Here is a 25,623-nt window from a genome sequence, read left to right as displayed (position 1 = left end):
TCGGAAAGTGTACTTAAAGGCCGTATTTTGTGTGCAATATCAAATGTATCCAATATCTAATAACTCAGATTCTTTATTAGAAAGTTCAAAATACAGTAATACAAAGACACATCCACGCTTTTTAAAGCAACTGTCATAAAATTTCGCCGGCTCAGAATATAAAACAAATAAGTCGCGAATGGCCAACTTTACAGGAGAGCGATTTTAAGTTGAAATTTTACACTGTATAGGATTTTTGAGATTTGAAAGCCCTGTATCTTTGAAAATAATTAATTTTCTGGTATAAAATTCACAGGGGAGGTAGAGGGCATCAAGAAATACCCAAAAAGTGAAAAAAATCGATTTTTTCTTCCCTCTAAAAATTGTAATATTATTCATATTATCATGGTTTTCATTTCAAAAACAAACACTCAGTAGAAAAAATTATTAATCAGTATTAAAATATTAAATTTTGGCCAGTAAAAACACGAAATCTTTATTATCTCTTTGCCAAAATTTATATGGATAATTTTACTTTTAAAATTCATAACCAAATTTAACTTTTTTCTGCTAATTTCTCTAATGGTTTAATATACTAATTTCTAAAAAAAAAAGAGAATATTACAAAGGTTTTGTTAATGTTTTTATAAATCTATCAACTATAGGGGATAGTAGGGAACTTTTGAATGTGCGGTAGCTTTGAAATTAGAATTTTTCTCGTATTTTTAAATGGAACTGAGCCATATCATAATGTAATTTTAGTAAAAATCCAAATTTCAAAGCAGCCCCACATTCAAAGGTGCCCCACTTCCCCCTACCTTACAGGACTTACAGTGTATAGAAAATTTTACGTAAATCTATTCATCGTATTTTTCTAAAACAAACTCAAATAAAAATTTAAAAATTATGCTTAACACCACCCAATCCTTCCCTAAACAAAGTCATAACTCTAAATTAGAAGAAGGAGTCATTTCTTGAGCATTCTTTTTTTTAATCTAAATATTTTCCTCTGTTTCCTTCAAACACTTTCCCAAAAGTCCTTGAAAATTGATATAGGTTTTTGTCCTTAGTTTGAGTTCTTCCTCAAAATTTCCGTCACATAATATAGAATTTAAATGGCTTTCTTCATGGTTATTTAGCTGAATATTGCTTTTTTGTGATTTCAAAAGTCTTGGTGAAATGTCAGTGAGATACTCCCCTTATATACAGAATTTTATATTCACCTGAAAAACAGCCATAAGAAAGAACCATTTTACAAGAAAGACAATGTTTTATGCTAATTTTATTCACACATACAAATGAGACTCTGGAAAATGCTCTCTGTCTTTGCTTTGAATTTTATTTTGGGGTGAAAAGCTTGGGAAACAAAGACGATATTTGGGGGTTCATTTTGTAAAGAAATTTGTTAAGAAAAAAGAAATGTTTTTCAAGAGTCCTTCAAATATAAAAGGAAGTTGTGTGAATGAAAATTTGGAACACTTTGACTAATTATTTCACTTTATTTTAAATAAAATACTGTCCTGCTACTTGAGCTTGAAGAATTAATCTAGGAAGAGTCTTCGTGGTCTTTAGAAGTTTCTATATCTTCTGGCTTCTGCCTTAAGTTTTGTCTTTTAATTTCTCAACATGCTGCTGGTGAGGTACTTGGTATTTTACTGGTGAATTTTCACCTTTGTGACTTTGCAACTTATAACACAAAAGAGAAACCACTCACATTTTCGCGAGATATAGTGTATTTTGTGCTATGGTGATAAATGGGAAAATTAAATTTTCGTGTTAACATAGTAATGTTGGTATGTTATACTTAATGAAAATTCTCCTGATGATATGTTGCAGAAGAAAGGGAGAAAAAAATGAAAACAATTTCTAACTCTGAGTCATTCATTGTGTGAGACAAGACACTGATATATAGATGACTACTCAAATAGAAAGAAAAGAATATACTATATAGTTTTTACATTGTTCTACCATTTCTTCTGTCAAGTGTTTTATCTGTGACGTGTGAAAAAGTTTCCTGTTGAAATTAAGTTTTGGTGATATTCAATTGTAAATATAGCTGGAAAATACTCGATATGTTTTAGATAGAATCTCGTCCTAAAATATTTTCTTGCATTCTTTATCAACATGCTCTTGTAGCTGGTTGCAATTTCATCGATATTGTAATCAGTATGAAGAACATAAACGTCATTCAAGATACCTCGAAGTAGGGATGAGCACAAAAAATAGGTCGTTAACATCACGAAAATAATTATCCCTAAAATTGTTTCTTTTAACCATATGAGTTCTATGATCGTTAATGATGAGAAAACAGTAACAGATCTTCTCTAGGGGTCTTTGTCAAAATATAAACTGTATGAAAGAGGGTGGTAATCTTAAGAAAGTATTCAAATTTGGAAAATAGTTTGATTATTTTAAATTAGGTGGGGTAGTTTAGCGCATGCATCACTTTCAAAAATAAAGATTTTTAGGACGAAAAACGATTAACTTAGGAATTGTGCTGCGTATTTTCAAAGAGCGAATACCCAAGAGAAACTAACGACGTAACAATCAGTTTGAATATGGTTCATACCTATTTGTTTAACAAATGTGTCCTGAAAAAATCTTCAGTTGCGTGAAACTACCCCCTCCCCCTGTATATATTTTTCAAATAAAAGTATCTTTTTATTAATCTATAAAGTATGAATCTATAAAGTTTAAATCTACAGAACATTTCACTTTATTTATTGCACTTTAATACACAATACACAATAAAAAAATAAAGTGATATATCAAATATTAGATCTGCGATAAAATATTTAAAAAAAATTATTCAATTATAAATTTAAATAAACTTACAATCTACTTTAAAAAACAAATTATCTCGTACTTGATTTACAGAATTCATTTGAAATTATTATCCTTTCTACTAGTCATGACGGAATTTTCATGTTTTGTGAATGGAGAAAAACGAGGAAAACTGTCCAAATGCAATCTACAGTGGGATTTTTTTTTGAGCGCATATCTCTAGACATGAAAAAGAAGATTAAAGAAACAGCTGAATAATGCAAATTTATTTTTCTGAGAACTTTCTCATTTCTTTTCGCCAGATGAACTTTTCATACTCTCGCTAAAAATGGAAATTTACTTTAGAATGCATTTACCAGGGCAGATTGTATTGATACAGAAGATTATTTGCAAATGCTGGGAATGCATGAAATTTTCAAGGCCAATTGATTGTTATTAATTAATTGTCTAATTAACTTAATTAGACAATTCTTTCGGTGAATTCAGATTAAAAATTAATGAAAAATTTAAAAAAAAAGTATCAATGAAAATTAAAATATCTTAATTTGATGAAATTCGTCATCTGATGCTTATGTTAATGCAAAATCGATAATAAAAAAGAAAAATGCACAGATAAAAGCTATAATTGGAACAATATTTCTTTTAATATGCGCTACGAAAGGCTACGAAGAATTAACTTGCCTTTTTGTCCTAAATAATAATTTTGACTATTCCAACGCAATATTCTGCAATATCACAGAGGTCTCACCACACCCAAAAAATTGTTATTATTAGTAATATTAATTGCTAATTGCCATCGGCAACAGTATAATTTTTCAATTCTATATTATTATGTAGGAGTTTCCTCTTTTTAATCCATATGAATCATCAAATATTGTATGATATGCAGCGATTTTTTTTGATGCTGCGAGTGAAGGGTTTTTAGGGTGTATTGTATTGGGTGATATGCGGAATTGGGATGGTGAATTCATTATTTCAGGCTTTTTCCCTTGATACTCTTGTTGAGAGTACTTAAACATTTTGGTTCCCTTCATATAGGAATTTTATTTGAAATCGATATATAAATAATTTCCCTGTATATATAGCCTCATCTGGAATATGTATCCTGTATTATTATATAAAGTATCTTCGGCAACTTCAAAGGGACAGATAATCCTAACCGGCTTATGTAGGTGAGATTCTTAACGTGAGCTAACTGGGAGTGCATGCAAATTCGATTTAGAACTGAAATTGTGAGTCGCCATTCAGTTATCTTGAATCAAATTCGTGAAATTATACAAATTTTGTATTTAAACCAAAATATCAAGGATTGGGATGAACTGGCACAAAAGTGATATATGGGTGAAATGTAGACCAGAATGTTCTCTATAATTTTGCCGTAGAACTTGAACTCATCGATTACTCAGAAGCCAAGATAATCGAGGTTTTTTGTTTCTTAACTTGTTTTTTCATCCAGAGTGCCCCAAGTAGTCATTTGTTGAACTTCAACTATATCAAAGAATTGTTGTATTTTGTGAGACTCTTCATTTAAAACCCTATTTTAAGTGTCTTGGTGGAGTAGAGGAATTCAAATTGGCATCTGAGTGATTTCAAAGCGTTATTATGGGAAAAATCAATTTTTTCACACTTAAACGGCAAAATCGGAGTGATAGCGTAGTCTGAGTGGAAAATGATGTATGGCCGAAATGTAGAGACAAATGTGCTCTACAATTATGTCGAAGTAATCATCAAAATCGGTTTAGCGACAGTCGAGATAATTGAGGTTATGTGATATTGAAATTGGTTTTTCGACTGTGGCGCCCCTGGTGTTGGTCCCATGAAGTTCAAATATTTTAGAAAGTTGTAGCACTTGGTGAGATCTTTCGTTTAAGCCCTCATTCATCAAAATCGGTCACATAGAACCGGAGATATGATTTTTTGAATTTCGTGAACTTTGACCCCTCATATCTCCGGTTCTGTTTTAACCACAGCGCACTTACGCACCATTTTGGAAACGTCCTAGACTGGACTACAACATACTAAAATTTCATTAACTTGCACAATGCCGTTTTTGAGAAAAGTGACTTTGAATTTCGATGAATTTTGACGCTATCACAGCGCCACCTGTGGTGACTTTTTGAACTTCCATCTGAAAGTACTCATCGAGACGAAACCAAAAAGGTAAAATTTATGTCGATATGTTAGGTAGAACCGGAGATAGAGGCCGGTCAATGTTCGAACTTTGACCCCTTATAGCTCGGGTCAGGGGTTATGGATCGACTTAAGTTTTTTTTTGTTTGATAGGTATAATCAACGGCTACAACATACTAAAATTTCAGCCCGATGCACAATGGAATTTTTGAGTTATTTAACTTATAAGATTTAAAAATTTTCTTTTTAATAATAGTGCCCCTAGCGGTGGTTTTATGAACTTGCGATGTTAGAAGGGGAAGTGGCATTTCACGAGAGCTTTCCAAAAAGCCCTCATTTTTTAAATTTTGACAATTAGAACAGGAGTTATGGCCATTTTAAGAAATTTTTTTTGGACCCTTATAGCTCGGGTCAGGGAGGTCGGGGGGCCTTAAGTTTGGTATTGATGGAAAGCCCTAAGGCCCAGCTATAACATACTAAAATTTGAGCCCGCTCGATGCCATAGGGGCTGAGCTATTGAGAAAACAAAAAAAGGGGGGTCTTCAAAATGGCGGAAGGAGGGGTGGGGGGTGGGGGGTCAATGCACCAAGTTGCAATTTTCACCCGATATATAACCTTTGCCGAAAACCGCAAGTCGATATCTTTTTTAGTTTAGGAGCTATTAAGCTCCAAAGAGCGGCCGGCCGGCCGGCCGGCCGGCCGGCCAGCCGGCCGGCCGGGAACGTAAAATAGCCACATATATATTCGTGATCAGGAAGTGCTGAAACACATTTTGGCCAAGTTTGAGGTCGATCGGACGACATGAAATTTTGTTAGGATTATAGTAGGTGAGATTGTTAAGAATCTCACCTAATAAACGGGAGAGATAAAACAAAGTCATGTTTATCCATAATAAAATTGATAAATCAATGGGGTGGTAATTCGGTTCGGATCTAATGATTTTCTTATTTTCTCTTCTGGTTGTTTGAGAATTCAGCTGAATAAGGCGATAGACTTCTCAAATAAAATGTAAAGAGAATTGATTTCAGTTCTATATTGTTATCTTTATTTTTTTTTTATATAAAAGAAATAAAAATAATTTAAATACATTAAATTTAAATTTTTTGCAGAGGAAATATCTTAGCTGTAGTTAATTTCTTACAAATCCAAATTGTTTTTTTTTTGTTGTTGTTTAAAATGAGATTCCGAAAATAACTTATAACAGAAGACAATTGAAAAGTGACTAGCAGATCCAAAGACTTATGGCGTTATCACACTTGCACATTAAAATTTTAATGTGATTCACATTAATTATCGCTTGTGAGCGTCCAAATATGTTATTTGTGTCTTTGAGTCACTTAATATTTGGGGTTTTTCTATTTATTGATAAAGAAGTGGACTTGGCCCGCAAAAATAAGTTTAAATTTACCTAAAGCATAAATATTTTTCACATTAAAAAATTAAAGAGAAAATCGCATTAATTTTTCGCATTAATGCTATAAATCAGTTTATATCAAATTTTGCGGGCCAAGTCTACCTTTTTATCAACAAATAGATCAAATTTTGATTATAAAATGATTCAAACACACAAATTACACATTTGGACTCTCACCAGCAACAATTAATGTGAATCATATTAAAATTTTAATGTGCATGTGTGATAACACAGTTTAGACAGTGAAAATCTTTTTCACTAAAATTTCCAAATTTGTTCATTCTCCCCTTGAGAGTATCAAATGATATTAATAGAAGTAAAAAATCGATTGTTAATTGATCTGAACATAATACTTTCCTTAAGAAAAGTGTACATCATAGCAATAGATAGAAGATTAAATATATTTTGGGGTAATACCTTTGGCTAAAGTTGCATTTGGTTTTCTAGTTTAAATGCACATTGTGTTAAAACTTTGTTGTTGTGCAGTCACACACTGGTCTATAACGGATATTAGGAACTTATCTCTAACTTGGTAACATTATTATAAAGACATTCCTTCTATATTTTGTTTAATTTTCAACTTGAATTAAGTCAAAAGTTTGACTGAATTCCTAAAGAAACTTAACTGTACCCCTCTAACATATTTTAGAGTGATAACAGGTGTTGATGGTATTATAAGATAGTTTCATTCTCAAAGTTTAAAGCAAGACCCAAATTCCGCGATGGCAGAAAATTGTGGCGATGAGAGGGAAAATGAGGGAAATTCTTTTAGTTTTGCCCATCTATCACAAACTTGATAGTAAAATGTTGCAGTTTTTTTTTCTATGCTGACAGAAGAGAAAAGAAGAAAAGGATGAAATGATAAAGTGAAGGATAATGTGGTGAACATGAGAAAAACCAGACAAATGATAAAAATTCAAATGGCAAAGACGCTAAATTTATTGCTTCAATCATCACAAAGGATATTCATGGTATTAATAGTCTTTTCGGAGGAGGGAAAAGCTGTTTCTTCATCAGTTGTCTTGTTATTTATTTGGGTGGAAAAGGAAATGAAGCAAATCTCTTTGCCATGTGTTGTTGTTGTTTCTGTCAATCATTTGTGCTATATATCCTTCAAAAGATGAACTCATCATCTAGTTCTTGCCATCCTCATGCATTGCCTCTATCTTCTATGGTTTGTTGAAATCTATAAAGAGAAATGGGTGAAAGAAAGATGGAAAATTTGCAGAGAAACACGTCTATGGGGTCGTTGTTCAATCAAATTAATATTTAATGAATTAATCGGATTATCATTACAACAGGAAGTAATATATTTGTGTCACTAGAATTTCATTTGAATCTCCTTTCATTCTCGAAGCCATATATTTAGCACATATATAGATATTTCTGATGTATTGGCACATTGTGAACCATATGGAAACATTCTTCTCTCACTAAAATTGATTTCTCTGGGATATGCTTTATTGCACAACCTCTGCAGTTGACTGTGGCTAAAGAGCCACACTATAATTGATTGACTTTTTGGGATTTTGAGCTATTGATTTCCCATCAATTCAGAGCATCATTTTCAAAATGATTGATATCTATCAAATCTTAGGATAAATTTGTCCGACTTTCCTTGATTAATTTTTTGGGTTTGGGGTGTATCAATTATTCTCTCAATAGAAGAAAGTCTTGCCCATTTCCACCACATTTAGTCACTTTAGTATAGTATCTGTTGAAAATAGTTACAATTATTTTTCAAACAGGGACTCAATTAATAAATTTATCATTTCTTATTTAATCTGAACAAATTATTTATTCTGAACGAAGATGGAAGAGGGGCAGATTATTTGAGAAGATTGGAAGCTGCAAAAAATACGTATTAATGTTAAAGTAAATTAGGTTAAACAATGTATGTTACAAGGTCCAAAATGGACGCTAATAAAGAATTATATATTTAATAGAAATTTAGACTTATATACATATACACAAAACTTTTCTAATGGATGATTGAATCTAAAGAGCGCGTGGAAAAATTTCGAAAAGTTTTAAGATTTAAAGTTATTTCAAATTATTTTACAATCACATAATTTAAAATAAATGTGTAAAACTCATAAATGTTTTTAAGAAAATACGTAAAATAATAAAAGTAATACAAAAAGAGCAGCAATTAATGTTTAAGCAATGATTTTGCTTATCATACAATATTTATAAATTTCTAATGAAAATCATAAAATAAAGCAATTAAATACAATCCCACGAAAAACACTAAATATAACTATTATTGCAAAATACGTAAATAAAACAGTTTTGATTTGTTATAAAAGTATAAAAATAAACAAATTAGAATCTTGATATCAATTGGTAATTTATTTTAATTTCTTATTTTTGATATTATTAAAATTTCAACATATAAATATTTCAGTTTAATCTTTTTTTAGTTATTATTTTTTTCACTTTTTAAACGTAATTCATATATATTTCAAAATACAAGTGAAAAAAATCATATGTGTTGTTATTTATAGTAAACTAATGTACTGTAATGTAATGTGCGAACTGTAGTATATAATGAGTGATTCGGGAGTAGGGGAGACCGGGGTACAATTAGCCAGAGGTAGAATTAGCCATTTAATTTTTTTGTTTCTTTTAAAATGTTACATTAAACAAAGTATTTTTTAATGATAGATAGTAGGAACACATCCCTATATTCCCTAAAATATTTATAAGTCTGATCTTATTATCCTACAATTTAAAATCATTTTTATAAAATGGGTAAAAAATTGTAATTTTGATGTTGCAGTTTTTGCCCCAGTATTTGGCTTTCTGAATTTCTAGTCAAGATATCATAGTTTTACCTCGTTTCTGTTTTAATGAAGTTAATTAAAAGATATTTTTCACTTGGATAATAATTATCTCCTTTATATATAATACGATAAAGACTGAAACAGCCCTCTGGGCAGATGTTGTCAACCTTCCGTGTCAGGCTAAAACTACCATTGATTTTTTACTAATGGATAATTGTTATATGAAAAAGTACTATTGATATTCTTAGCAATATTTTCTTTTGGATGTGCGATTTGTGAAAAAGAATTTTTTCAGGATATTTGCATCAATTTGGACTCAATTGCAGAAATTTCATAAAAAGTTTTCTAAAGCATTTTTCTTTAGGTTTTAGTGACATATTTAGCATCAGTGGGTTTCAGTGTATCAATAGTGAAATAATATTTGGTATCTCCAATTTAAAATTCCGTCTGGAAAACAGGTGGCAACTAGTACCTCAAAAATGGCTATATCTACCGAGGTACGTGTAGCCAATGTGTCAAACTTTTTTATTCCGTTGTAGAAAAAGTGAAGGATTTTAGAGCTTTGAACTACACGGTTTTATACAGCCAATTTCCTAATGCTTATCATTTTTTCACAAATTATGGGCGAAGAAAAATCTTCACTTACTGGCTAAATTTACGCTGGTCTCCCCTACGTTGCTTAGTATATTACGTTGTATTCAGATAAAACACATTGTTTTGTTTTCTAAAATGAATTCATATTTCAATCAATTATGTCCAGCGCATAATAACTTTTGTTTTGTAAACATGTTTTTGACATTTCAATAATGACTAGCGCACAACGACTTTTGTTCGTATACATGTTTTCAAAATTTCCCATGAGAATGAGCGAGATGACTAGATCTACATCTCATTCACTCGCATTGAAATTTGCGTTATTTTGCGTTAGGCATAAGAGTGAATGAAATCTCGATCTAGTCATCTCGCTCACTCACATGAACAATTTCAAAAACAAAAATTATTGTGCGTTGGGCATAACACAATTTTAAACACTGAGAAATATTTGACATTAGATTAACTCAGAGGTGTGCATGAAACCGTTGAAACCGAATTAACGTCAAATGAAACATGTATGTCAATGGTCAAAACGCTACTATAACACTTATTTTGACGTTAATTCGGTTTCAACGGTTTCTTGCACACCTCTGGATTAACTTATAGTATTTTTCTGTTCTTATTGATATTCTATCTTATAGATAGTCACAATAATGTTTCAATTGAGACACTCACAGAGCAGAAGCGGTCTCCTTTGTGTGCATTTCCCTATTAAAACAGTCCACTTGTGCTCTGAGTGTCTCAATTAACCTCAAATATTAAGATATAAAACATATCGAGAACAACGCGAATAGTTTACTGCCTTCTCTGCCATATTTTGCGACAACATTGATATTTTTCTCACCCACTCACTGCTGGGAAACAGATTTAATATTGGATATCGAAGGTGAAAAAGTAATCTGGCTTATAGATATTATTGACAATGAAGTGGTTGATATATCATGCAAATAGTTGAAGGGTTAGAGATTGCAGATTTATGATACTAAAGAACTGTATAATATCGTTTGATAAACTGAGATTTATTTGCACGATCTGTTCATCCTCATCAATCAAATATGGATATTTAGTGTGAGAGTGAAAGTGGAATATGTTCAAATTTTTGGATTTTTTTTTGTAAGGAAATAATTTGCATTGGTAATTTTTATGTTTAAAAAAAATATGCTAAAATTATTCGCCATGTGCTGACGGATTTTCTCTGAATAAATTATTATCGTTCTTAGGTTTAAAGGTGAATTATTCGACTATAGTGTCTTTAGAATTGGAGGGTTAGGGTGCAAAATGTGTTGAATTTGGGAAAAATGATGAATGGATGATGAGCATCATCTGAGAGATGTATCGGATGCTGGAGCTTTTTGTTTGTCGTGCTTTTCGGTAGTATATCAAATATGCGATTGCGCAGTGTGGAAATTATTCAATAAGAAATTAACCGGTAAACACATGGAAGCAATGTTTCCATCTCTCATTCTCTCATTTTGTCCAATTCAGCCATTGAAATGTAAGAGAGATTGAGAGAGTTGTGTTCTTCTGAAGAGAGAGAGATAGAGAGAGAGAGAGAAGATACACTGAGAAAAATTATAAAGTGCATTTGTGTTGTATACAAACACTGAGAGAGCTTTTTATAGCAAGTAGGTATTTCTCTTGGTATCCCTCTCTCTTTCTTTCGCTCAATTTCATGGCTGCTGAGAGATTATGGCAATGTGTGAGTGGTGTGTAAACATAATCTAAATATGGATGAGTGAGTGAGAGAGGTAGATGGGAAAGAAAGAGAGAATTATGGAATTTGTATTGCTGAGTTTTATGATGATATGAGAAGAGAGAACAATTTAGTCGTTTATAGCACTTCTTTGTGGTGAGATGGCAGCAAAATATCGTTGTCCGTCGTGATTGTGTTGTGTAGATTTTTTTTTTGTTATTCTACAAAAAAAAAATAACTTGTGGATTACACTTACTGTGTGTTAAATCAACATTTTTCTACGTAAATTTGCCAAATTTTTGTCAATAATTTAGTGGTTAGGTTATGGATGGAGAGTAGGTGGTTTAAAATTAAACCCAATTCCAAACCAAAGTGTCTCCATGGCTGAATTCCTTCAATTATGTGCCACACAAATATATAATCATATCGAATGCAATGCTATGGATGTAAAATTAGATCGTTTTGTGCCGACCATTTTATGAGAGACAGAAGAGTGGCTAGATAGTGTGCAAGTGAGAGACAAATATTCGTGTTTTTCATCAAACAAAACTCACACCACTATCTCTATGGGTGTGTATTGTGCTCTTCTTTTTTTTCTGTGTGCATTTACTACAGTAATTTAGGAGGCAATGTCAAATATTCTTAAGAAATAGGTAAAATGCATTGAGTGAGAGAGCAACGTGAAGGAGAATGTGTTTCTGTTTTTCAGTTTAAAATATTTTACCAATAAATATGGATACATATATGAATTTTCCATAATATTTTGGCCAGATTTATTTTTATCTCAAATTCGACGCACATTTTGTGGAATTTGCACATTTTTCGCGCAGTGTATACACTTTTGAAAGAAAAAAAATGACAGACTCATCAATAAAAGGTGAAGAATGCATTCCAATCTATTTTGAAAAATAATTTAAAAAAAAAGTGCATGAAGAATATATTTGAAGCAAAACTAAAGAAAATTGGTTATTATGCTTTTTGTGTGGTTTTTGATGTGTAAAATACCTCAAGCTTGACATATGTTTGAGTGATATTTGTTCTCGCGCGCTTTAGAGTCACTATATAGCACAAAAATTTTTGCTCAAAAAAATTTACATACAAATACCAAAGTGATGACTGTTCTGTGGGATTCTTGTAGAAGCTTACATAAGTAAGAAGTTTGTGATAAGCTTGTATAAGCTTATGCAAACTGTGATTTTTTTCATTGCAAATTTGGTTTATGTACCATGCCAACTTGGGAGAAATTTATAGAAAAAAATAAATAAAACTTGTTTATAACCGATTTCGTAATGTATAGAGGAAAGTGGGGTAGTAGTGAGTATGGGGTAGTTGTAAACACTGATTTTTATGTCTACACCTACTTGGACTTAGGTCGATCATTCCTTCAGTGGACAAGAATCCCTGAAGTATCTGTGAATTAAACTAGATCTCGTCCTCTGAAGTCTGTTGAATGATCAAAACAGCCAAAGAAGTTTTCAAAACACAAACTTCAAAGTAGGATATTATAAATATGGCTTGAGGGATTTTGAAATTATAGCACAGTCTTTTTAATTTTGTTCAACGGCGCTCAACGGCTCTATTTGAATTTGAAAATAGTTCCCTGTAGAGTAGTATTATGGCCTAGACACACTTAAGACTAAAGTCCAGAGATGACTAAGCTCGTTCATATCCAAGTAAGTTCCTGACACACTACAAACGAGGCTTAACGTTTACTGGCACTCACAAAACATAACTTTCGTGGGTTTTCTGCAGATATTTCTACTAAAATACATTAATACTCCTCTGAAAATAAAATTATTAGTAAATTCATGCCTTAGTACACGTGCAATAATTATTGTTAATTAGAATTATTTGTGAGGTTTAAAGCTAACTCGCAACTTTAGCCCATTTCCGAGATTCTAGTGAACAATTCTTATTTTTATAAGTGAATTGTCAAGTAAATTTACAAATAGATTATTATTTAATATTATTTATTAATTTTTCAAACAAATAGGGTTCGCCGCTCTTACAATGTTTGGCAAAAGAAGAAGAAAAAAGAAAGAAAAAAAGTTTATAATAAAAAAATAGTTTTATTTTCAAAGGAGTACTACTCCATTTCAGTAGAAATATCTGCAGAAAACCCACGAAAGTTATGTTTTGTGGATACCAGTGAATGCTAAGCCTCGTTTGTAGTGTGTCAGGAACTGACTTGGCTATGAACGAGCTTAGTCGTCTCTGGACTTTATTCGTAAGTGTGTCTAGGACGTTATAGTCATCCTCGTAGCTATGCTCGCTGGGATAGAAGTCGTTACTTTAGGTGTAACATCTTGAGGAGGGTTGTGCGCATGTCTATTCCTTTCAGTCTTTCCTGAATCGTTACCGAGAGCGTTTGGGTTGCGCAGGGGTTAGCCCTCCAATATGGGTAAAGAGAAGTCTCCCGCGAGTTCTAGAATAAACGAGTTGGTGGCTCCGTCGGGAAATTAATAAAGAATGATCCCTCGGTTTAATTTAATTTCTTCAATCTATACTCAAGTGACTCTAAAACATATCAAAGCTCAATTGTAAAATTAATTATTCTTTTTGAGTTATCATTTTCCAAACCGAAGGTGTTGCATATTGCGAACGTTCGACTGGTCGGACCTACTTTTGTGAAATGGTAAATTTCAGAATAAGGGATGTTTAAAACGGGTCCCGATCGAAATCCCGAAAGCCAAAATCACGAAAGCCAAAATCCCGAATACTTAAAAGTGTCATAGCTACTCCCACGATTGCACCCGCGCTTTCTGGAGGCAAAGGGAAATCTTCCGTGTCTTGGGAAATTTTTCTAAACATTTTCCTCCATATAATTTCATCCCTTTCAGGATTTTTAACATTCGGGATTTTGTATTTCAAGATTTTGGCCTTTTCGGGATTTTGGCTGCCACCGGTTTAAAACATCTACCCTGTGGATATAAGATCGATCGGAGATAGTTAAACTAACCACAGCTTTTCCATAGCTGTGATTATGATAGAATGGCAGCTAAAAAAAGAGCACGTAAAATTAAAGAACTTTTTATCGTCTTCTCAGATAAATGACGGAATTTCTCGTGAAATGAACTAGCTAAGATATTTAACTTTCAAAAAAAAAAAAAGAAAGAAAGACGAAAAGGTACAATGAAGATAAAAAGATTATTTACAGCATTTTCGTTGCGGTTAGAAAATTACGATAAATTGCAAAAATTTATTCTCTAGCAAACATTCTGCTCGATCATTGCCTATAAATTGTCTTCGACAGTCTCTTGTACCTATGCAATCGTTGTTGTTTTCTTGATGGAGTGCATATTTTGACTAGATATATTTTATCTTAATTGGATATGCAAGTTGTGCACATATATTCATAAATATCTCTAAGCACTTTCACATTTTATCCAATTTCAAATTATAATCCAAGACTAGTCTCCATGTCATATAAATTACCTGGCAAAAGGTTAGATATGTTGTAAGAGAAAAAGGGAGACCCTTAGTAGGGTGAATGCTGAAAGTACGAATGAGATGGAAAAGGGTGAAAAGTCAGACTGGGAAGTTAAGGCCAGACAATCCTATAGAGTTGTACATTCGTCCGTCGTGAGTGTATTTGAGGAGGGTTCCCGTGGGCCTGGCAGGTGGCAGGTGTTATTGTACCCCCCTCGAAAAAAAAACAAGATATGACTGAACAAAGAAATGGACTCTGCGTCATACCAATTGCTTCACGTAATTCACAAATATTTCATTTAATATGCGAAGCATTGAAATATATTAGTTTTCATGTATGAAAACACACGATGCGACATTTTATGTAATAGTGGTCATTTAGCATTCGATGAGACTGTCAAAAATTGTGCCAAAAAATTCCTGAAAAATATTTCTGTTTTGATGTGGATAGAAATAATTGGGTAGTCTCTTTCGATTTTTGTGAGTCACAGGTGATTGAAACCCATGAGAAGCATGTATAAGAGTTAAACTTGATCAGTGACTTTTGGAGGTCAATTTGAAATACTGATTAGTTTATTTATGAGTCAGGAATGTCAGATTTTTCCCCATTATCTCTTATTTATACGGAAAATTTATAGTCAATTAGATAATAGACTGAAATTATAGATAGACCCTAATTTATCGATTTTCAGAGGAATTCAACACTGCTGTTGATGATTTAAATTAGAATCTGAAATTCAAAATTAGGTAAATTGACATTAATAACGAAGTTTACCTTAAATTTCTAACTTCAAATATGGTTGTTTTTTGACATTGCTATCTGTATTTTATGATATTGTTGAATGGAGGAGCATTCTTTTGGTAAAATCCTGATAAATAGCGTGACAAACAAGGGATAAATAGGACTACCACTTACGATTCACTGTGGGTGCAGATCAGCCGATCATGGAGATTTATCGGCGCCGATCAGCCGATCTGTCTGTTACGATATTTTAGCGTTTTAGCCACCTGGGAGGGAATTCTGTAACTCGATGAACGCTTCACTAGTGAAAGGTCCACGAGGTTCCCTTCACGACTGCTAGAAAAGTTATTCTGTATCTTTGCGTGAAGCAGAGAGGGGAAGTATGTAGAAATTTTCATTAAATTTAAGATTTTCATAAATATTTGAACTAAATAACTAGGGAAAACAGAATTGTGTATTAGAAATGATATGGTCTTATATTTCAAGCTGAGTATGGAAAAAAATTTACTGGCGTCACCGAGTGATAACATCATCTTCACCGAAAAACTGACAAGTGAAACACATAACCTCAAAGTGATCCTTTTACGTGAAGCTATCGCAAGTTACAGAATCTCTTTTGCGATCACTTTAGTGAAACGTTCACCAATTTTGACAGGTGATCACTTCACAGGGTTACAGAATTCCTCCCCTGGTCAATTAGAGTGACGTATTCACATCGAACAGACTTGGCTTTTCTACATGGTCATTGCTTTTTTACGCCTTCATTGCTTTTTTACACATGGAAAAAATATTTCAAAAAATGCGGCACCAAACCAATTTTTCCATCAATTTGATGTTTTTTCCGTTCTCTGATACAATATTCTTTAAAAAGAAAATGATATTTTAGTAAAATTGTCCAAATATAAATACCGTGAACAAAAATTAAAAAGCAATTGCCCGATCAATTGCTCTTTTCTTGACAGTTCCATATCACATAGTCCGTTAACATTGTCTATTTAAATTCATTGTTCGAAATTTCATCGACCACCATCGAAATCAGCTGATGCCATGAAAAATCAAAACAAAGGAAATTTTACGCATAAAACCCATAAAACTCTTGTGAAAACTTTTGAAATATATTTAAAATGAGTCTAGGCTTAGTGAAATTAAAGTTCACTATAAAATACTTGTGAATCATGTGAACTACATTGTTTTGAACAACTGAAAATATTTCCCGCCTTGGACATTTTACTTACACTAGATGGCGCTGTTCTCAGGGAGTGATCTAATCAAAAGCAATGAAGGTGTCATATTCACTTCTCCATTGCTTCTTTCAAAATCGATTAAAAGAGCAAAAGCCTAGTCTGTTCGATGTAATTAGAGCCACATGATTTCTGTACATCATTAGAATTTGTACAAAGAAAATGATATAGGGGAAACTGGGGCACCACCAAACAAGGGGTAGCACCAAACACTGCGATTTTTTAATCAGATATTCAACTTCAGACAAGACTTATAGAAATTTATAGGCATTCTAGGAACGCTTGTCCACTGAAGAAATGGTTAATATAGTCCGAGTAGTTTAGAAATAAAAATTAGTGTTTGGTGCTACCCCGTGTTTTGTAGTGCCCCAGTTTCCCCTACAATTTTTTCTTATAGTTAAAACAATAACATAAAAAAAACTCCGTACTCTACGTATTTTATATAAGATTATATTTTATTATTGTGTTCTAGACAATGATTTCCAAATTTAGTTCTTCTAAAGGTAAAACGGGTGAAGCAGTTACCATAAATAATACACAAACTTGAAAAGTATAATGAAAGACTGCTTCTGTTATCATAAACAGCATTGTAGAATGTTTGATTCATGGAAGCTTCAGTCAATTAAGAAGTTTTTCCCGTGTTAATAGATGGAATGCTGTGAGTTTTGCAAAAAATAAATAATTTTTTTTTTGGGCAAAATGCCAATAAACATGGTATATGGTTAATATTTGTTGGGAAATTCCGTTGATTATCGGGCTCGTGTGAGACCAGTTACTTATTCAACTTTGTGCGTATTTCAGGCGGGATGGAAATAAATCTGACCAAAAATAGGGTTTTATGGAGGAAAAAGGCACATTAATGGACCAATTGGTCATATTAATTTGCAACTATAAATTTCAGTGGTGTGTTGCAGATTACAAGTGAGAGCCAAAATGGGATTCTGAGTGCCAATGTTATGATTTTACCAATGAAATGTGAACAATATTTTGATATAAACAACCAATTGGTGGATATTATTTTTGGTCAGTGAATAGTGGAGAAATGGAGTATCATATATAATAGATTATCGATTTTGTGTTCAAATTAGAGAAAATTGCAAAGAGTGTGTGAGGAGAGTATTGTTGGTAATTGCACAAGGATATAGTGTGTGTATGTTATTCGATTGAAGAAAATCGTAAATTTAGCGTAAAACGATTATGTCGATCCGGAGCCAAATGGTTCCGCAGCAGCAGCAACCATCACCAAATGTGGGTGGTAGTGGTCCAGGAATTGGTGGTGGTGGTGGCAATAATAGTGGTGCCAATAATATTGTTGTAATGCAAAAATCCGTGGCAATTGTAACACCACAGCGGAGTAATTCACTCGATTATCTAAATTTCGAGGAGAAGCGTCAATTGATTGCATCGTCACTTTCACTATCGGATATTTTGCACTGTGGTCCCGCAGCAGCGGCTGCAGCAGCTAAAGAAGTAGCAGCAAACACTGTTATAGGTATGACCTCATATACACACCTTTTCATGTCTTTCCGCAAGAACCCCCTGTGCTTGTTTTTCTTCATGCGTGGAAAATATTCCACATGGTATTTTCGCGCTATTGCGAAAAACTATGGACTTTTTTTTATTTCAATCGCCCACCTGTTTGGGAAAGTATAACATTTTCCACCATGAGGAAAATCTAACAAATTGCTGAAATAGGAGTGAAGAAAGCATTGTTTGTTACGACACTGGAAATTTGATACAATGCCAATATATAGTATCTTGCTAATCTTTTATTGATTAGCCTAACACACTGATAATTTAATTCCAGAAATTTAGTCCAAATACTCTGAAACGTGGTATCTAGCACCATTTATTATTTTAATGGCTTCCATCAATTGTTCTCTTAATTGTTTTCTTTTTGGTTGTAACGTTATCTAAAGCAAAGTATTTTTGTTGATAGTTAAAATAAGGTGAATTTGTAACTTTGCAATACTTCGTAACCGTATGGTATACACAAAACTTTTTTTTCGTACACTGAGAAGAGAATGGGGGTGCGATTAACTTTTTTTCCTCATAATTTTAATACTTTTTAGGTGTAAAAATATATCAACATTTTTTAATGTTAATTTTACACCTTTTTAGGGGTGAAATTAACATGAAAAAGGGTAACTTTAACCCCTAATACTCTTAAAAAGCATAATATTTACACCGATTTCGGATCAATACTGCAGGGTAAAATAAGCATTTCCGGAATGTTATTTTAACTTTTTCGGATTTCTCTCACAGTGTAGTGACTTATCCGCAACTTTAATGATTTTAAGAACTATGAAATTTCAGAAACAACACTTCTGATTTTACTTTGCATATTTATCTGGAGGCGTTGCTATAACCAAGTGCTGGTTTTCTCATGACTTATAGTACATGGCCTACCTTCAAAGACTTTCTAGACAGAGCTTTTCTAACCATTTTAGATTGAAAACCAAACCTTCATACAAATTTCAGATGTATTTGCTTGAGGACATTAGCTCTCAAGTAGAACTACTGCTGGTCTTGGCCTGACTTGAGCCTATTATATGATACTATTCTCCAGTTGCGCACATCCAGTGAATTATTATCATAATCTAAACTCTCCACTGGAAATCACTGGTAAAAATTAAAGGATCAAATTGATCCAAATTTGATCCTTTTGAAAAGAATGGATCACATTTCAAACTCGGAATGCACATTTATCATAACTGAATATGTTAATTTGATCCATCCTTTGCAAAAGGATCAAATTTGGATCAATTTCATCCTTTTATTTTTACCAATGTATCAGAGACTGGGTTGGCATCCTGTTCTTAAATTTTATCGTTTATATCGGGATAACCAAAATAATCCATAACTCAGGGCCTAGAACACTGAGCTCCATACTCCCGTCTCCTTGATCGAACCAACCAGACTGATTCCTCTATCCATCACCGAGAAAAATGTGGATGGTAAAATTTACCATCCTCCATACAAAATTCTAATGGCCGGATAGTAAAAAAGTCACCCAGCAAACGCGATATTAAATTGGACTGTCAAAAATTGTAGAATCTATTGCATGGATAGTAAATTCTAATAGCTGCATGGTAAATTCTAATATCCCCGGATATTAGATTTTACTATCCGGATGGTAAATTTTACTGGCAGGATAGTAAATTTTACTAGCCGGATATTAGAATGAAAAATGTCGGAAAAATTTATTTTTCCTTATTTTCATTGATTTTGGCCATTTTTTGAGGGCTTAGGGCCCTTCCTGGATGACATTCTCTGTATTTCAAGCCATTTTGATGCGTGAAAATCTTTTTCCAACATTGACGACTCAGCCGAGATTTGAACACGCGACCTTTGTGATGACAGTCCAGCATCTTCCAGCTGCGCCACGAATTGCTATAATGTATTCAAAGCATATCGGGAACCGTTGCATCAGCACCCACGATATTCCAAAATGACATTCTAACAGCAGGATGGCAAATTTTATTGGCTTGGATAGTAATTCCAATCCAAATTACTATCCTCCGTTAAAATTTACTGTCTTGCAGTTAAATTTTAACATCAAATATGCGGCCAGTAAAATTTACTTCCCGGATATTAGAATCTAAGAGAGGTCAATGTAAAATCTAAATGAGGATAGTAGATTTTACCATCCGGCTGTTAGAATTTACTATCCATAGGATAGTAAATTTTAAAATGTCAAGATGGTAGATTCTAAAGGAAAGTATCTATGGAGGATGGTATTTTCTACTATCTTTTGAGGCAGTAGAATTTAAAGACACGATTTGTAGAAAATACCATCCAAATTTTTCTCGGTGATGAGTTAACTTTTTCGATCCTGTTCTAAAGAAGAGAAGTAAATAGCAATTTTCAAACAATGACCGTTGAAATAGTAACTCATTATAGAACATTGCAGGAGAACTGATTTCTATAATGATATACTCATAACTCATGACTTTATGAAACATTTCAAGATAGACCCACCTTCTCTTTGCGAAACAGATAATTAGTTTAACAAATAATTAGATAATTAGTACACTTTGAGATGTATATGCTCTTGTAATGTAAAGTTTGAAATGTATATGAGCGATACCTCTCAATATCGCTCATAGAGGAACGTATGACAACTTTGAATTAGGGCACTTTTAAAATAGGGTTTTTTTTCTCATATTTCCAAATGGAACGGGGCCTTATCATATTATAATTAAGCTTCACAACCAATTAATCTAAACTAATAAATCCAAATTAGATTACGATAAAGCTCAGCTTCACATAAAAATATTAGATAAAAGCCCTATTTCAAAGGTGCTCCACTTTTCTTCTCTGCAAGATCATTTACGCTCCGTTATCATCTATCATCCTTTCTTGAATATAGCGCCAAAATCCGTGTTCACCACAGTGTGACCACTAAAAATCCATAGTCCCTATAACCTAGTTTTTGAATTGAATAATATATGATAAATATTTATAGTTCAATATTCCTCTTAACGTAAGGTTACCTATACTTAGCTGAGATTTTTTTACAGTTTTTTTTTTTTATAATGTAAAAATTTTTAAAATTTAAAACAAAAGAAACAGACTAAATTTAATATTACTTCTTATTTAGTGTATTTTTTAGCAATGTTTCCAATTTTTGTATATAATAGGAGAGACTGGGGCAAAAAGTCACAAATCGAAAATTTCAAAATTCAATATCTTCCAAGATAAATAAGATAGCGGCTTAAAATTTTTACCACAAATAGCTTCCATAAACCTTCTTCGATGTTGTATTTTTCTTTGAATTCGAACAAGGAATATAGAAAATAAAAAATATCAAAATTTTTAGCCCTATTTTTAAAATATTTTCCTTGAAGAATATATCAATTATTACCTACTTATTATTCAAAATTTGTGCACTGATGATTATTTCCTAAATGACTTGGATTCTTTGAATACGAAGCCGCTATCTATTTTAGAATTTTACAAAGATTCTTCTATCAAGAAATCTTTTTAATAAAAACCACCACTTGGGGTAAAAAGTAACAAAAAGTATGGAGCAAAAAGTAAGAAAAACCGAAACAATTTATGATGTCTCACGGCAAAAAAACGTCAATGCCATGTGTCGCGGCTTGTTGTTAGCATTGGTCAAACGATTTGCAGTCTTTTCTGTGTTTTTTTTTTTTCTAAAATAGCTTGCAAATCGTTTTTATCGTTCAGTTATGAAAAAAATGTGTTTTACAAAGGTGTAGAGGAATAAATTTCCTATGAAAATATGTTATCTAGGTATTTTTTTTAAATTTACGGAATCCCGTAACAAAGCGAATCAAAATATGATAATATCCCATGCCTAATACTATTTGCCCCAGCATTTTTGAGAATTGCCACAAAATTACCTTTCAGAAAACGGCTCGATAAACGTATTTCCTTACAACATAGAGGAAAATTACTTTCATAAAGTTGTAGAGCGGTAAATTTCCTAGAAAACTGCGCTAATTAGATTTTTCTGGGGCGTTCGATTACTTTGTAAAAAAATAAAATATCCGTTTTGTGACTTTTTGCCCCAGTCTCCCCTAATGTACTCTTTTTATTCATTTCGATTATGTGAAAACTATAAATAGCCTCTTCCAAAAAATTACTTTAATAAGCTTTAATAAATTACTTGGAAAATTCGCAGATATTTTATAATAGGAAAGTGCATTTTAACAGAAAACAGGATCGATTTTTGGTAATTTGATGCAAAATATTAAGTATTTTTGGGTTGGGCAAATACACTGTTTATTGACATTGTACAAAAACAGAGAAATTCTTTCTGTGTGACTTCACTTGGGGATTTTGTTCAATTTCAATTGCGAATCAAAATTTTACAGCTGAGGTTGGTGAACTTCAAGTACCATGACCGGAAAATTATTCAATTGATGGTCAAATATATAGAATTTTCATATTGTGGAGACACTCTTGAGAAAACTTCTTGCACATTTGCAGTTCTGTGTGTGCTCTCGACTGTGTCAGACGCATTTTTTCTATGCTCCGTAAAGGTGTTAGATAAAAGTCAAATTTTCAGTCCTATAAGTGAGTAAAAACTGTGTATCAGAGAAAAAAGACTCTAAAACATTTTCCCCAAAGTGCTTTCATAGTGAAATTCGAGAAAACTTATTGAAAAACAGAGTGAAAAGTGAGTTCGATCTCTGTACGATCGTGTCACAATTTTGTTCAACCCTCTTTGGGAGGGAAAAAGTGCCACGCAAAAGAACAAAAGCAACAGTGGAAAGAGACAATTGAGTGTGTGTTAGTGCTGCAGGCAATAAAATAATAATGTTGGGCAGCAAAAACAGATTTGATGTTTTACAATCCCTTGAGGATTATGAGAAGTCTTTCCCTCTTATTCGGAAGGGAAAAAGACAACGAGTGGAAAAGAGAGAAGACTTTGTTCTTCACCCGAAAGATGCCGATGAGTGCTCGAAGAGATTCCTCGTAGCTACTTGCTCCGACCCCAAAAAACCTTTTCGAAGCATTTCTGCTGTGAAGGTAAAAAAAGTGATAAAACAATTTTGTGGGGCGGTTGAAAGATTTCAACCACTCAAAGACGGCAGTGTTCTTGTGGTCACAAAAAACCATAAGCAAGCCGAGAAGCTTTTGCAACTGAATGTGATCGCAGGCCAAAATGTGAAGTTCGAATACCACCCCACTCTTAATAAAAGTAGAGGGGTTATTGCGTGTTTCGACTTCACCTACCTTACCGACGAAGACCTCAAAACAGAACTTGCAGAATACAACGTGATCGATGTAAAACGCATCCAGAGGAGGGAAGAGAAAAAAGGAAGGAGCATTTTGAGGGATACTGGAAGTTTTGTACTTACTTTCGATTCCCCGACCCTTCCTGAAACCATCGACGCCTACTATACGATTCTGAAAGTGAGGGTTTACGTAAGAAACCCAACAAGATGCAAAGGGTGCCAAAAATGGGGACATTACGAAGACCAGTGCAAGAACAAGATGAAAATCTGTGAAAAGTGTGGACTGGAAAAACATGATGGAGACTGTACCCGATCTGAGACATGTGCGAACTGTGGAGAGGCACATCCGGCATGGAGTCGACAGTGTTTCTTCTTCAAGAAGGAGTTCGCTATTTTGCAGTTGAAGGCGAAATTTCAGATCTCATACTTCGAGGCCAAGAGACGCTATAATGAAAGCCAAAGACGCGATGAATCGTATGCCAAGGTAACAGCCAAACGACAAGTTCAGCCACCCCTGATTCAGAATGACAAGTCGCAGAATTTGAACAATGGTCCAAACGGGATCTTTTTCACATTCTCGGCTTACAAGGACAGAGGACCTCCTGATACAGGTGAATCAACTTCACCTGAATCGACACCCAAACCAACAGCAAGGAAACCAAAATCAGACAGCCAAGATTGCAGTACTCCCCTGAAGAATTCTTCTTCAACGGGATCAAATGAACTGCAATCTCTCTCAGCAGACGTCCCTTTGGGTGAATCCAGGAATTTGGATATCACCGGTATTGGCAGCATTCCACTTCCGGAGAAGTCTTCTTCAACGGAATCAGAGGCAGAGATCTTTTTGGGGGAATCCAGTAAAATGGATACCACCGGTATTGAAGACATTTCATTGAGTACGACAGGAAAACTTATCAGGAACACCAACGACATTGTTTCCGAAATCTTTGAAAACTAAAATCTCTCAAGAGTAAGTTATTGGGTTAAAAACAATTAAAAAAAAAAAAATAATATGACTATTATACAATATAACATAAATGGAGCACTAAAAAATTTTAGTGACTTACAATTGCTTTCTAAAAAAATATCAACACTAGTCATATGCTTACAAGAAACCCATTTGACTAAAGATAAAAATTTTTCTTTAAGGAATTTTAATGTTATATCAAACAAAAATACTAAAACCGAACCAAATGGGGGATGTGCTATTTTGATTCGAGATGGTATAAATTTTACTGAGTTAAATTTGAGAACTAATTTAGACACTGTAGCAATAAGAACGACTCTCTTAGGTGATTTAACAATTTGCTCTATTTATTTAAGTCCGAGTATTCCCATTAATCTCGATGATTTGAATGATTTAATTTTAAATCTACCTGAACCTTTTATAATAATCGGAGATTTTAATGCACATAATACTTTATGGGGTTCTTGTAATAACAATACTAGGGGAAGAACTATAGAAAATTTTGTAAACAACAATAGTTTGCAAATTTTGAACACTGGTAGTAATACCTATTTACACCCAGGTCACAAAACGTTTTCAGCAATTGATCTTGCAATATGTAGTCCATCAATTTTCCATAAAATGACGTGGCAAGTTGATGAATCTCAATATAATAGTGATCACTTTCCCATAGAAATTATTCTACCTGACATGTCCCCAGATCTTTTAAGAAGAACTAGGTGGAAAGAAGATCTAGCAAATTGGAATTTATTTTCTCAGAAAATATCTTCTAATTTGAAAAATTATGATAATATGGAAGTAAATGATGCAGTTCAATCTTTTACTTCTTTAATACAAGGCGCAGCCTCAGATTCCATTCCTTTAACAAAGCCGAATCCTAAATCAAGAACAGTACCATGGTGGAACTCCGAAATAAATTCCTTAAAAAAAGAGTGCGATAAAGCTTATAAAAAATTTAAACGTATGTCAACAGACGAAAATTACACGATTTATCGAAATCTTAAAAATAAATACAAACACACTATAGAAAAGAGTAAAAAGAAAACATGGAGTGACTATGTTGAGTCAATAGATAATAAAACCTCTGCTAAAGAGATGTTTCACAAAATTAAAAAGATTTCAGGTACCTTTAAAACCCAACAAATTCATCAAAT

At 33.0% G+C, this 25,623-nt stretch overlaps 1 protein-coding gene across 16 annotated transcripts in view; it reads left to right on the top strand.

The window, feature by feature from the left end:
• LOC129800324 (phosphatase and actin regulator 3) overlaps positions 1-25,623 on the top strand; it is a 227,358-nt gene that overhangs the window by 40,739 nt on the left and 160,996 nt on the right. For 4 of the 16 annotated variants that reach the window (XM_055844633.1, XM_055844629.1, XM_055844627.1 and 1 more), the window contains exons 1-2: positions 11,513-12,033; positions 17,694-18,284. The exons of 6 other annotated variants lie outside the window; for them this stretch is intronic. In XM_055844633.1, coding sequence (XP_055700608.1) covers positions 17,990-18,284 — 295 coding nt within the window. In that variant the 5' untranslated portion in view covers positions 11,513-12,033; positions 17,694-17,989. Of the gene's footprint in view, positions 1-11,512; positions 12,034-17,693; positions 18,285-25,623 lie in introns of those variants that run through there. 6 more of the 16 variants (XM_055844634.1, XM_055844630.1, XM_055844626.1 and 3 more) reach the window with 5 other exon arrangements.

Source organism: Phlebotomus papatasi, chromosome 2 (assembly GCF_024763615.1).
Source record: "Phlebotomus papatasi isolate M1 chromosome 2, Ppap_2.1, whole genome shotgun sequence".
NCBI lineage: Eukaryota > Metazoa > Arthropoda > Insecta > Diptera > Psychodidae > Phlebotomus > Phlebotomus papatasi.
Note: the sequence above shows the minus strand (reverse complement) of the source record. Positions and strands in the feature narration are given on the sequence as shown.